Raw genomic sequence first — 14,860 nt, 5'->3', positions numbered from 1 at the left:
GTTTTTTGTGTAGTCTGAAGGAGGTTTGCAGAGACGTAAAGAAGGAGCCGAGGTGCCAAAGAGGGGAGATCACATCTTTGAGGAGACTGGACTTTTCTGGGTATGTTCCAACATACAACTCAAGAAGAAAATAAACTGTAAGTGTTTGTACAATTGAATTTTATATCTGTGAAGGATCCTTTCGACATCATGGTCATTAGCATTCAAATTTAAGAACTGAGGTTTTGTTAGGCTAATCAAAAGTTTAAAGTTTTGTGGTTTTTTTTTAAGTAAAGAAAATTTTAAGTAAAATTGGTTTTTCACGTAATATAAATGTATGTAGCTTTCTAATCTTATTATCATAATAATTTGATTTATTTTCTTGTATGCTGATTGATAAGATAACGACAGAATTTAATAATTGTTTTATTCGTTCATATAAAATAAAGAAACGTAAATCTTTGTAATATAATATATTTGTATTTTTTATCCTTTTTCTATATCCCGATAAAAGACAACTAGAAAATCTTTTGAATCCATCGAACACAGATAATATATAAGGATTATTTTACTTTTGATAACAAATAAGTTATAATTCTTTTTTTATTGGCTCAATAAACTAAGTTTGAACTCAAAATAAACAATCATAACAATATATAAATATATGTCTCCTGTATAAAACGCTCTGAAGGATTAGTTTGAGGATGTCTGATACTGACAAAATTTGTCCCTATTCGCCTGTCCCTTGAAACGATCACTCCGGAAATAAGTCGCATTGTCTAAGAGAATTATTTTTGGTGTTCCTATGGTGGCTATGAAATTGTCAATCTTTCTCATTATTTCTTCCCCTTTTGTCGTACGGCAACTGTATAATTTTACATATTTGGAAAATATATCGACCATGACCAAAATATGTTTATTCCTTTACGTGGTCATAATCAGATCACTTAACATATCTATCGCTACAATATCCAATTTTTGACGGGATACAATATTCTTTGCAATATTTTCATTTCTGCTTTTATATTTTTGACGTATTTTACATTTTTGGGTAACTTCTTTGGAATTTCGGTAATCTTTTCGGCAGATATAGTTTTCTCGAAAAACCAGCCAAACCTTCCTGCTACCAATATATCCATTGTCCTCGTGTAATTTCTTTATGATCCTCTTTGCCAATGTCTGTGTTACCAAATATAGTTCCTTTCCATCGATTCTCTTGAAAAATATGTCATTTTCCCTTTCCGCTCTTCTTTTTTCTCTGTCCCCCAGATCTTCTTGATTTGCTCTTATTTCTTTTAATGAAAATACACCTTCCTCTTGTGTCAAAATATTCAGTTCCACATGAAAAGCAATTGCTTCCTTTTTTCCGGTGTCTTCATCCCATGTGAGAGCGTCGGCTATAATGTTGTCTTTTCCTCTTATATATTGAAATTCAAAATCATACCCCTGTAGTAACAAAACGCCTCTATGTATATGATTGTTAAACAAACGATTTTTCATGATATGCACCCAAGCTGCATGATCCGTTTCGATTGTGAATTTTGCTCCCAATAGATAAAACCTAAGCTTATTTACACAAAAAAGTACGCTAGCAAACTAATTCAGTTACACTGTATTTTCTTTCGTGTGTTTTTGTCACCCGGGAAATAAAACAAATTGGCACTTCTTAGTTGTTTTGTATCTGCGACAAAACTCCTGCAAATTTTTGTATAGACGCATCGGTTCGTATTATAAAAGGTAAGTTGTACATGGGATGATATATTTTCGTTCCTTTCGAGAATTCTTCTTTTAATATTTGGAGAGCCTTCTCTTGTTTTTTTTCCAATTCCATTTAACACCTTTCTTCAGTAATTTTATTAATGGAATCTCCATCTGGCTCAAATCAGGAATTAGTTTTTTGAAATAGTTGATCGTACCTCTCAATTTTTTCAAATTCGTTGGCCTTGGGTATTCATCTATGACTTTTACCCGGTCCTCGGCTAAACCAACTGTTTTTGTGTCCAATTTAAAACCCAAATAGATCACTTCTTTTTAAAAAAATTGACATTTTTCAATATTCAATTTTAATCCGGCCTTGTCCAACTCTTCCAGGATTATTTTTATGTGTTTCAAATGACTCTGTGTATCTTGTGACACAATTAGTGAACTATGAAATCTTCATACCTATTAAAAATTGTATGTAGAGCTCTTACCAGTGCTGCACAAGCACTTTATAAACTAAAAGGTACTACTTTAAGTCGTTACACAATACCATCGATTGAAAATGCAGTGTAGTTTCTACATTTTTCTGCTAACGGTATCAACCAAAAACTATGTTTTAAATCAATTTTAGAAAAAATGTGTGATCCCGTAATTCTTCCAAAAATGTCCTCAATGTTAAGAGGTGATTCATATCGAGATACCGTGTGTTGATTTATATTCCGGGCATCCAAATATAGCCTCAATTCTCCACTGCTTTTTTTTTACAATCACGATTGGGTTGATATACGGCGAGTCACATCTCTCTATGATTTGATCTTCTAACATTTTATTAATTCCACCCCTGACCTCCTGTCGGTACTTATATGGGATGGAGTAAGTTTTCGATCGAAAATTTCTTAAGTCTTTAACCTCAAATGAATGTTCATACTTTTTGGCTACTCTGTTTTCTTCATTTATTAAATTTTCATAATCCCTCAATATTAAAAGCATCTCCTTCTCTTTTTCTTCTCCACATATCAATTTTCGTTCTTTTTCCTCAGATTCTTTACACATGTTTATTGTATATTCTGCCTCCTCCATCTCGCATACTTCTTCTTCTAACACCACCGTTTCAATTATATCTTTTCCCTGTTCTTTTATCAAACTTTTTTTTTCTTTTTCTTCTTCTTCTGGGCTGATCTCTTCTTTTGAGGAATTCCCTATTTCCTTTTGACGTGACAACGTCTTAAATTAGGTTGTGGCTCGGAGTCATTCATAGGGATGGCGGTTTTTGACAAAACACCGGTTTTCGGTTATACCGGTTTTTTTTGCTTACGGTTTAACCTGGCGGTTATACCGGCCAAAAAAACCGGTTTTTCCAAAAACCGGTTTTCGGTTTTTTTAATCCAATAATTACAAAGTTACATTTACAATGCACTTTAGTTTGCGATACTTCATTCGACTCGATATCAATATGATCAAAATTAGAACTATCGAAAGAACATCAATATCAATATAAATAAAACACAATTTTTAATAAAACCATTTTATTCTATTAATTATTATATTTACTTATTTATTATTTTATTATTAATTATGATTATGATTATTATGATTATTATTAAATATAGTATAACGTAAGATTAATATATACATATTGCAATAATATACAATAAAAGAATATGAAGTAATATTTTAAGTAAAAAAGTATAGGTTAGAAGGTTACAAATAGGTTATATTATATGAAATGGATTTAGCATTATGTTGGCCAGTATTTTTCATGAAGCATATTAAGAAAAACTCGTTCATATAATATGTTGGTCGGTTAAGCGGCTTCTCTCATCTGACACAATATCATTCAATGATGACACAAGTCTCTCTGATGCCACCGAACTTCCGACCAACGACATGTATTTTTTTAGCTATAAAAGCCAAGCCTGGCATACAGGTTCTGTTCTGATCCCAGAATGAAAACGGATCACTTGGCAGCAAAGGTCGCTGCAGATATAGAGTCAGTTCATTTGAAAAAGAACTTTGAATCTGTGTGTCCTGAGAACTTGAACTGAAACCACTGTTCACCAACTCCAGATCGTGTGAAGACCAAAGAGGGTTTGATTTTAAACTCACTTTGGCTTCTTCATTCTGGAAGGAGCAGGAAAGAGAAAGTTTTCCGATTTCGGTAAGTTACGTCCTAACTTCAGAGCCTAAATTGGATGTGACTGTCTCCGCTGTATACGGATTCAGATATAGTTTTTTGAACCTCGGGTCCGTGGTTGTAGCATGGCAAAGCAGGGGATTTCGTAAAAGCCTAGTGCCCCTCTCTTGAAGGCTAGTTATAAGCTTTTGGCATAACTTTTGAGCTGTAATGTTTGGCTTGAGGTTTCTTAAAAATCTTTCGATAATAGACACAGTAAATAATAGACAGAGAGCAGTAAACCAAAATTATTATACTACTGCTCAACAGCGAGCGCTAAAATAATTCAGGTTCTATTGTCAATGAATATAATGAGAGTAGAATATAATATGCAATTATTGTATTCAATTAATGATGCAAATTTAATTTACCATTTAAAAATATAATCCTCTAAAATACCCACCAATTTTCCTCTCCTCCCAAACCCAAAAAACCCTCCTCCCTACCCCAACCATTTCAACTTATAAAAAATTTCCCAGACTCTTTCAAATGGGATTTAAAAAAAAATAATATCAACATAAATATTTTACTTAAAAATAAATTGAATAATGCAATTCATCTTTTATTTTTACTACCATCAAAAAAAAACTATCATGTATTACTTTTAACACGTTTGTATATTTGTATAATAGGTACCTTTTAACTCATTTAATACTTCCTGTATGTGTGTATCATCAGAACATTATTTTTGGTAATCAGAAACAACCAGAAACAACCATTCACCCACTTTCAATGTCAAGAGTCAAGTGTGAAAAATAGATGATGTAAAAGATCACTTCTTATGTAAATATTATGATTACAAATACCTTTTCAACGAAATATTATAATAAAACTTAATTGTTTCTGGCTGATGAGAGTTTGCACTTTCAGTTTGCTTCTGTATTTATAAAATAAAATAAAATTTGAATTATGGTTTTGTTTGGAATAATTACTTGAAAATAATAATTATGATTGGGATCCAAAAAAATATCTAACCTAATCATAATCACCGTAAAAACCTAATAACCGGTTTTTACTTTAAAAATAAAAAACCGGGACAAAAAAACAACCGATAAAACCGGTTATTGCGAAGTAAAAAAACAGGTTTTCGGTTAAAACCGGTAGGTTTTTCCCATCCCTAGTCATTCATGAAAAAGTGTAACGCCCGCTCACGTCTGTTACAGTGAGTCACCGAACGAGAGAGAGGCCCGCCGGACCGGCCAATGCCTTGCGTCTTTCTCCCACTCAAACATGATACAGCAGAAACACTTCCTTTCATTTCATATTTCTCCTATCATCGTCCTATCCTCAACAAAATCACTCAAATAGAAATAAGTTAAGTTTAAGTTTACATGTACAATGTTTTAGTAAACAAAATATATTTCTATAGTTAAAATTTGTGCAATTCTTATTTTCATTCAATTCCTTGTTCCTATTGTGCAATTTAATAATATTCATATCAATAAATATTCTACCGAGAAAAAGACGTTGTCACGTAAAATCTTCGCCCGTAAAACCGACTTTACAGGCAACCGATTTTTTTTAAATTTTGTTTTCTTCTTTTTCTTTTTTCTCTGTCCTTGCTTCGTTGCCAAATTCATTTCCACCGTTTGTTCTTTGTCTAAATCATCATTTTTCCGAACCTCCTGTTCCTTGTCCTTTTCCAATATGTCCTGTTCTTCTTCGTTTTCCACCGTGATTTTTATCGTGTTATATATACTAACATAATAACATAATAATATATAATAACATTTGTAGTAGGTGTATTGAAAAATGTTCTAACACTTAGTGATTATTTGACATTACCAAAAAGTTGTTTAACATACAACTACGGTCCAAGCAAACAAAAAATAAATCAATAAATTATTATAAACTGGGCGAAATATAGATGTTACATACAGTATTAGCATCCATAATTAGACTACTTACAAAATCTCATGAACTAGACTCACTCATTTGATGACGTCAATCTATGAATGAAACGATGAAATCCGACATTACTGAAAACATTTAATTAGCTACAGTGCATTCTCCTAATTAGTTTATGCGTTAGTAAAATAGTTACAGCATTTATTATTTTTCAGCGAACAATCGTTTGCAATATTTTATATTGAGACACTAAAAATCTTAAGATCAAACGAACTTACCTGAAGTTCGATATTAATTATATGAGGCCTCATCGAAATAAATAAATAAATTGTAGTATCTCCGCCTCTGGCTAATTACTCACACTTTAAAGTATAAACAACCACTCGAAACCTCTTCTCAGCGTCTCTGGTCTATACTCTTCAGTCTATTTGAAAGTTGTTGTTGCATCATATTATGGGCATTTTTCCAAAATGTTAGGGTGGGTTGGGACTTATTTATTTCGATGAGGCCTCATATAATCAAGATCGAACTTCAGGTAAGTTCGTTTGATCTTAAGATTATATTCGGCCTCATCTCATAAATAAATAAATTGTAGATGTTTAAAGTCGTTGCAACAACTTTATTATAATAATGCCCAACATATTATATGTTCCTAAAATGTAAAGTTCGTATCTAAAAATGCCCTGAGGCAATTAGTTAACACATTACATAACATAATCCAACCTTAACTAAATGTATATTCTAAAATCCTTACAAATATTATAATATAGTACTTAACATAAATCAGGTTCTTTTTACCTATTTAAAATTGTATTGCAAATTCTTTATTAAAACTAAGGGCCTATTGTAAATTTTTCGCAAGTTTCTTAGAATTTTTCGTCCCACCTGCCGCCAACTTATAGTGTCAAAACGTAGTGGCGTGTGCTATGTGCTCTAAACTGACATATCCAGGCCACTCTGTTGTAGAATAAATTTGATCCATCTACCAATGGTTTGTGGAGTGGCCTTATGAAAAGGTTTCTTATGAGTCAGTAATGATCCTCTTAAATCTTTTGTCTTTTGTCTTTTTCAAATGATTGTTTCAATGTTAAATATTTATGACGTTCAAATAATTTTTGTGTGCAAAAAATCAAATTTTATAGCCGGGCAAGCAGATACAAAAGTTCCCAAAAATTTTTCAAATTTTCTAGTTTTACACTCCTGTAGTTGCAAAAAATATTAAACGTTTTTAGAATCTTCAATTTTTTGCTGTTAGGTAATGTTACTGTCAAATTATTTGAGTCAAAAGTAAAGCCCAAATATGTGCACACATTTGCAGGAGTAATTTTGCTTTTAGTATGATTAATTAAAAACCTAAATGTGTTAGTATTTCTACAGTTAATTTTACATTATGTTCATACTCTTTATATGATTTCCCTAGAATCAGAAAATCATTCAAATATATTGTTAAAAGATCCCTCTTTTCTCTTAGAATTCCTACAATAGGTTTATATCTTTGTAAATATTCTAGGTGCACAACTTAAACCAAAAGGCAAAACAGTTGTATTCGTATAAAGTGCTATTAAATGAAAATCTTAAATATTTACGATGAGATGTTTGTATCGGTATTAAATGGTAAGCATCTTTTAAATCAATTTTAACATGAACAACCTTGAGATATAAGTCTGACAACTTTATTGTCTTCTATCTTAAAATGTACATTTCCAACAATTTTATTAAAATTTTTAAGATATAAAATAACATGGTATGATCCATCTGATTTTGGAATTGCAAAAACCTTGGAAATATACTGATCATCACTATGATCAACATTAGATATTGCACCACTAAGCATTAATTTGTTTATAAGGTTTGTAATAATTTTTACTTCTTTAGTTGACTGTTTATAGTGTTTATCTTTAGACGCTACAACTGTTTGTTTTAGTTTCTTTGCAAGTGGGATAACCATACCTCGTATGTATGTTAATACCTTTTTGTTGCCCTGGTTTCTTCAATTCTTTCGCCGTCTTGACCTTATTGTCAAGATCATTACCAAAAGGCGATTCAGTGATTGGGGTATCCTTTAATGCCGCTGCCATTTCTTTATTTAAATTAATGGGTATTAGTTCTCTTCGCGATACTGACTCTGAATAATGAATATTTTTACGGTATTAACAACTATATTATTGACGATATTTTTCACCACAACTAAATATTTACTTGGATAATTTCCAAAGAGAAGAAAGAATAAATCTTTCTTTATGTGCCGTCTTCTACCGAAGGTCGGCGACCATCAAACGATAGGTTTCTCTGTTTTGTGCCGCATGTATTATGTTCGCAGCTTCTGGTATTTGAAACCATGAAGAATAAATAAAAAAATTTATTAACTAAGCCACTATTGTTTATATTCGCCATCACAGACAAATATTAATTGTGAATATTTCGGTCAGGTGTCAACACAAACACCTATAGTAGGTAAGTTTATTTGTCATTCTTAATAACAATTTTCTATTTACACATGTGATAATATTATATACACAATATATATATATATATATATATATATATATATATATATATATATATTATTGACGATAATTTGTCATCACAACCAAATATTTACTTAGATAATTTCCGAAGTGATAGAAGAAAACATGAAAAATTTTTTATAATTAATCCACTATTGTTAATATTCGTCATTACAAACAAATGTTAATTATGAATATTTCGGTCAAGTGTCAACACAAACACCTATAGTAGGTAAGTTTATTTGTTATTCTTAATAACAATTTTTATTTACACATGTGATAATATTATATACACGGTATTACCAACTATATTATTGACAATATTTGTCATCACAGACAAATATTTACTTGGATACTTTCCAATGTGAACGAAGAACAAATGAAAAAATTTATAAAGTATTCCACTATTGTTAGTATTCGTCATCACACACAAATGTTATTTGTGAATATTTTAGTCAGGTGTCATTACAAACACCTATAGTAGGTAAGTTTATTTGTTATTCTTAGTAACAATTCTTTATTTACACATGTGATAATATTATATATATGGTATTACCAACTATATTATTGACGATATTTGTCATCACAAACAAATATTTACTTGAATACTTTCCAAGTGAAAGAAGAAAAAATGAAAAAATTTATTAAGTATTCCAATATTGTTAGTATTCGTCATCACAGACAAATGTTAATTGTGAATATTTTGGTCAGGTGTCAACACAAACACCTATAGTAGGTAAGTTTATTTGGTATTCCTAATAAAAAAAATGCCTTTTGAATGATCTAACTCTTGCAAGTGAAGCTCGGGGTTTGAAAATAAATATCAAGAAGACAAAATCAATGATTATAAGTAGAAATGATTACCCCAACGCAAAGATATATGTCTCTGGAGAAGAAATCGAACAAGTCAGGCAATTCAAATACTTGGGATGTTTGCTGAATGAGGGTTGGGACCCCGAGAATGAAATAAAGAGCAGAGTTGAACAAGCCAGAAATGCTTTTTTGAGGCTTCGTAAGTTTCTGACTGATCGCAAATTGGACTTCAACCTCCGATACAAGATGCTTAAGTGTTACGTGTGGCCTGTTCTCCTGTACGGAATGGAAGCATGGACGTTAAAGGCCAGTTCCATTAACAAACTTGAAGTGTTCGAAATGTGGTGCCTGCGTCGAATGCTCAGAATATCATGGACGGACAGGGTCAGAAATGAGGAAGTACTCAGAAGAGCGGGCTTACAGGATAGGGAACTTTTTAATTATGTAAAAAGTAAGAAGACTGCATACTTGGGGCACATTATACGAGGAGAACGATACACTTTTCAGCAACTGATACTCGAAGGGAAAATAGAGGGTAGGAGAGGTCTCGGACGTAAAAAAATGTCATGGCTGCGCAATATTCGACAATGGACAGGAATCCACAGCTATGAAATGCTTCGCAATGCTGCTAAAAACAGAATTATTTAATCCTGACTATTTAACATCTCACCTGACAAGACGATGTACGGTGGACGCCTACGCAGAAATGCATGGCACCTTAAGAAGAAGAAGAATAAAAAAAAATTTTATTTACACATGTGATCATATTATACACACGTTATTAACAACTATATTATTGACGATATTTGTCATCACAAACAAATATTTATTTGTATAATTTCCAAAGAGAAATAAGAAAAAATGAAAATTTTTATTAAGTATTCCAATATTGTTAATATTCGTCATCACAGACAAATATTAATTGTCAGCATATCGGTCAGGTGTCAACACAAACACCTATAGTAGGTAAGTTTATTGGTATTCCCAAAAACAAGTTTTTTTTTTTATTTACACATAGGATAATATTATATACACGGTATTAACAACTACATTATTGACGATATTTGTCATCACAAACAAATATTTATGTGGATAATTTCCAAAGTGAATTAAGAAAAATTGAAAAATTTTTTAATTATTACAATATTGTTAATATTCGTCATCACAGACACATATTAATGATGAATATTTCGGACAGGTGTCAACCCTGCGATAGTATTTATTACCACCTACCTTATGTACTTAGTATATGTTTATCTTAATTCCCCTCTGAGACAACAATTTTAACCAACACTTGAAACACTTTCATCCTTGTCATTATCTGAAATTTCTGCTCGAGTATCACTTTTCAAACTCGGTGTTATGAATCTGGATATGATGAATGACGCCGTGAACGATTTTTTCCGGTAATTCGTTGCCGAATTAATTTTAGGCGCTGTGTATGTATCAATTATCACAGAAATGAAGACTGAAGAGTATAGACCAGCGATGCTGAGAAGAGTTTTCGAGTGGTTGTTTATACTTTAAAGTGTGAGTAATTAGCCATAGGCGGAGATACTACAATTTATTTATTTATGAGATGAGGCCGAATATAATGTAGGTTTTTTTCTAACACAACTGAGATTTTTAATACATTACTTTAGATTTGTGCCATTGACAATATACGCAGTAAATCTGGAACGAAAAAAACTCATAAACGAGCTTCTGGTTACATTTAGAAACATATTATTTACTTATGTCAATTTCCACAAAGTATTTAATCTGTTTAAAGGTTAATCTCACCCCAATCCTTGCAAATTTGACAACAAAAATCTTAAAATAATGAAAACAAGATTTTCAGTTATTGATTTGTTTAAAAAAACCCAAACTGGCTCTCAGAAATAATTCTATTAAAACAACGTGTTGATCATATATTAAATCTAATAATACAACAACATACAGATCTGTACACTAATTAATTTGTAAGTCTTTCAATTGTCTGTGTGTTATCGAAACCGATATTTGTTTTTTATTCGTAAAATCGAGCTCTTCTCTTTCATGACTATGTACATTTTGATGGATAACAACTTCTCTGCCGGTCGTCATAAGACTTGCTTTACATTTGGATTTAGTATAGTACTTGCACCGCCATCTCGTTTTATTAATCTCTTGGTAGTGAAATTGGTACTCATATCCATTGAGAATTAATGTCGGGTTTTTACGTGAGTGTCCAAAATATATGACATCTACAATGTTAATAAATTAATATATAGATCTAAAAGAAATACAATAAATTAAAAAACTAATGATATATCTAGCTGACCAGACAGACGTTGTCCTGTTTTAGATATACGAGTAAAAAAAATGAATAGAGTCTGGCTTGTTTTCGGAAACTATAGCGTAAATTTGACTTAGCCACTAGCGCAACAAAATTCCTTTAAACTCAAATGTCTCGTAGGATTGACACACAAAGACAGTTCGACGATGTTAATTTCGATTTTATCGATTCAGTTTAACTTCATTTTGTACTTGCAAAGCAAGTGCGCTTGTATTGCGACTTCTACGACAAAAGTAGTTCTTTCATGTTAGTTCGAAGTAATAGCCAAGAGATTGTATATGAAAAGGAAAAGAATTTCAAAAAATCGAAAGAAAAACATAACGTCGAAAACCACTGTAATTAGATCAAAACAATAATACTCAAGTAAGTTGTCGTTAGGAATTTCAATGCAGCAGCATTTTCAGTCAAGCTGGATTTTGTGCAAGATCACCCTGACTTCGGCGCTCACCCTGCAAAATGTGGAATCAAAATTAAACCAAGATTTTAATGGTTTTTTGTTCATTTATTATTTAAGCTTTTTAGTACAAACTAATAACAAATTATCTTATGTGTATATAATCAAATAAGGACGTATATTCAGTTGCGATTTGCAATCAATCTTACCTCCCTTTAATTTAAAATGGCTGGAGAAAATGCAACAATTATCATAAGATTCCAAAAAGAACTCATCATCAGTAAGCTATGAAAGTAAAACATAAGGCTTTACTTGTATCAGCTGAGAATTGTCACGAATGAAATTTTATAAAAATAAACTTCTTCTTTTGGCATCATAACCCTGGATGGGTCTTTGCCTGTCTGTCTATGTCCTTCCATTCAGATCTCTCTTGGACCCTTCTCCTCCATTGTCTTATATTCATGGTTTTCAGGTCATCTTCCACGTCATCTAACCATCTCGTCCTGGGTCTTCCTTTTTTCCGCCTTTCTACCGGCTTCCACTGTAATATCTTCTGTGTAGTTTTCGTGTCTTCTTGTCGCTGAACACGTCCCAGCCATGACAATCATTGACTTTTCACAAATCTTAAAATGTCATACCCTTCATGCAGTTCATTAACCTCGTCGTTTCTCCTGATTCTCCATGTGCCATCTTCCTCTTGCACCGGGCCATATACTTTTCTCAGTATCTTTCTCTCGAATGTCCTCAGTTGAGCTTTCTCTTTTTTCGTCATTACCCAGGTTTCACAACCATAGGTTACTACGGGTCTAATCAAAGTTCTGTAGATAGTCATTTTGGTTCTTTTGTCTAATAATTTCGATGTCATCAATCTTTTATTAGCATAGTATGTACGATTTCCACTGAAAATACGTGCATTAATTTCGCTACTTACGGAATTCTTCTGATTGATTTTTGTGTCCAGAAATGTGAAGGTATCCACACGTTGAATACTATAGTTGTCTATAGTTATATTATTTTCATTCTCAGGTGTTCTTTTGATGGTCATGTACTTGGTTTTTTTTTTGTTTATTTTAAGCCCTCTTTTTTGTGCTTCAGGATTAATTTCCTTAAACGTTTTCATTAGTCGTGTCTTGCTTCTACTAATAATGGCGACATTGTCTGCATATGCAGTAATTTTTACTGTTTTGGTGTCTATATGGCCGGTTACATTGGTTTTTCTGATGACTGCTTCAAGAACTAGGTTGAACAGCATGATTGAAAGTGCGTCTCCCTGTCTCACCCCCATGTTGATGTCAAACAGGGGAGACATTTTTCTATCTATTCTAACTGCGGCTTTTGAACCCTGCAACGTCATTTTTATGAGGCTGGTACATTTTTTTGGTATACCTAGATTTCGGAGGTCTTAAACCATTTTGTCTCTTTTTACACTATCAAAAGCTTGTTTAAAGTCTATATACATATTATATAGTTCTATGTCGTATTCATAAGCTTTCTCTTGTATTGTTCTAAGTATGAATATGTTGTCTGCAGTGGCTCTATTTGGTCTGAATTCATTTTGATAATCACCAATTATATTTTTCGAGTATTCTGACAATCTAGTGTAGATAATGCCAGAAAGGATTTTGTACCTTACATTTAGCAATTTAACTGGTCTGTAATTCTGACATTCTATCTTATCTCCTTTTTATATATTGGCTGTATAAGACCAACTTCCCATTCCTACGGCATTTGCTCCTTGGCATCTTTATCATACCAACTTTATCAGGTAATGGATTCTTCCCCAGAGTTCGGGTCCTCCATATTTCAACAATTCTGCCGAAACTCCGTCCGTTCCTGGCCCGCTTTACTGTTTTTTAGTTTCTTTATTATTTCAACTACTTCTTCATAACTCGGATTTTCAATGTGCTGCTCCGCCCTAAAATATATTGTCTCTTTTTGATCATTTCCATTGTCTGCATTTAGGTTTTCCTCAAAGTATTCTTTCCATCTCATTATAATTTTTTGTTACTCTGTTAGCAGTTCTCCGTCCTTGTCTTTGCATATTGTCAATTTTGGTCTAAATCACTGGGCGCTTTCTTTTATTCTTTTATAGAATTTTCTTCTCTTGTGTCTGTTGTTATGTTCCAGGATTTCTTGTACTTGTTTTTTCAAAGTCTCTCTTTTTTCTTCTGCATATTCTAGTCGCTTGTATTCTCTTTTCGTTATAAATTTCTCTGCTATTTCTTGTGTTTCTTTGAAGTTGGCTAAGTCTAGCTTGCCTTTTTTGCCCTACTGCAGTTCTGCATTCATCATCATACCATTTCGCATTTCTTTGCCTTTTGGCTTTTCCGATAGTTTCCTCTGCAGATTCCGTTATTATTGTATTTAATTGTCTCCATTCTTCCTCTGCAGTACCTTTCTCTCTGATACCATTGAGTTTTATTTGGAGAGTATTAGATATTCTTGTGTCTTTGTTGGACTTTTGAATCCTTCAACATTCCATTTTTTAATTTGACTATTTTTCCTTGCCACTGTTCGCGATTTGCCCCCACAAGACAGTGATCTGAGTCAGAGTTCGCCCCTCGATACGTTCTGACATTGGTTATGTCTGTTGCCCATCTTTTAAGATGAGAATGTGGTCAATTTGATTGGCTTCATTTGTTCCTGATATTTTCCATGTTCCTTTATGGATATCTTTTCTATGGAAGTTAGTACTGACAACTACATAATTATTTACTGTTGAAAATTGTGCAACCCTAAGTCCATTTTGACTGGTTTCATTATGCAAACTATGTTTCCCAAATTTCATTGATGGTAATTTTGAGCTGACACAAGTTATATAATGTTTTTCTTCCGTGGCTTACTGAGGTTGAGTTTTTTTGGATCTCGTGATCAAAATCAGTCTGTATTATAAATTTATAAACAACAGTAACACGAATTATTTAGTTTTTTGGAAATGAGATCTTAAAAAATAAATTTTATCTATTGTCTTATTGCTTAACCTACTTCGCACAGAAAAACACATAAAGATAGGACGTCTAAGGTGGGTAGGCCATGTTATGCGGATGGAGCAAACCGACCCAGCTAGAAAAACGCTCCTTGATAGACCTATTGGTCAAAGAAGAAGAGGAAGACCCAGAACAAGATTC

General features: G+C 32.4%; 1 protein-coding gene across 9 annotated transcripts in view; it reads right to left on the bottom strand.

The window, feature by feature from the left end:
• LOC140445580 (uncharacterized) overlaps positions 1 to 14,860 on the bottom strand; it is a 538,348-nt gene that overhangs the window by 53,386 nt on the left and 470,102 nt on the right. The window contains exon 5 of one of the 9 annotated variants that reach the window (XM_072537722.1): positions 10,957 to 11,246. The exons of the other annotated variants lie outside the window; for them this stretch is intronic. Coding sequence (XP_072393823.1) covers positions 10,972 to 11,246 — 275 coding nt within the window. The 3' untranslated portion in view covers positions 10,957 to 10,971. Of the gene's footprint in view, positions 1 to 10,956; positions 11,247 to 14,860 lie in introns of those variants that run through there. 9 annotated transcript variants of the gene reach the window in all.

Source organism: Diabrotica undecimpunctata, chromosome 7 (genome assembly GCF_040954645.1).
Source record: "Diabrotica undecimpunctata isolate CICGRU chromosome 7, icDiaUnde3, whole genome shotgun sequence".
NCBI classification, from domain to species: Eukaryota; Metazoa; Arthropoda; class Insecta; order Coleoptera; family Chrysomelidae; genus Diabrotica; species Diabrotica undecimpunctata.
Note: the sequence above shows the minus strand (reverse complement) of the source record. Positions and strands in the feature narration are given on the sequence as shown.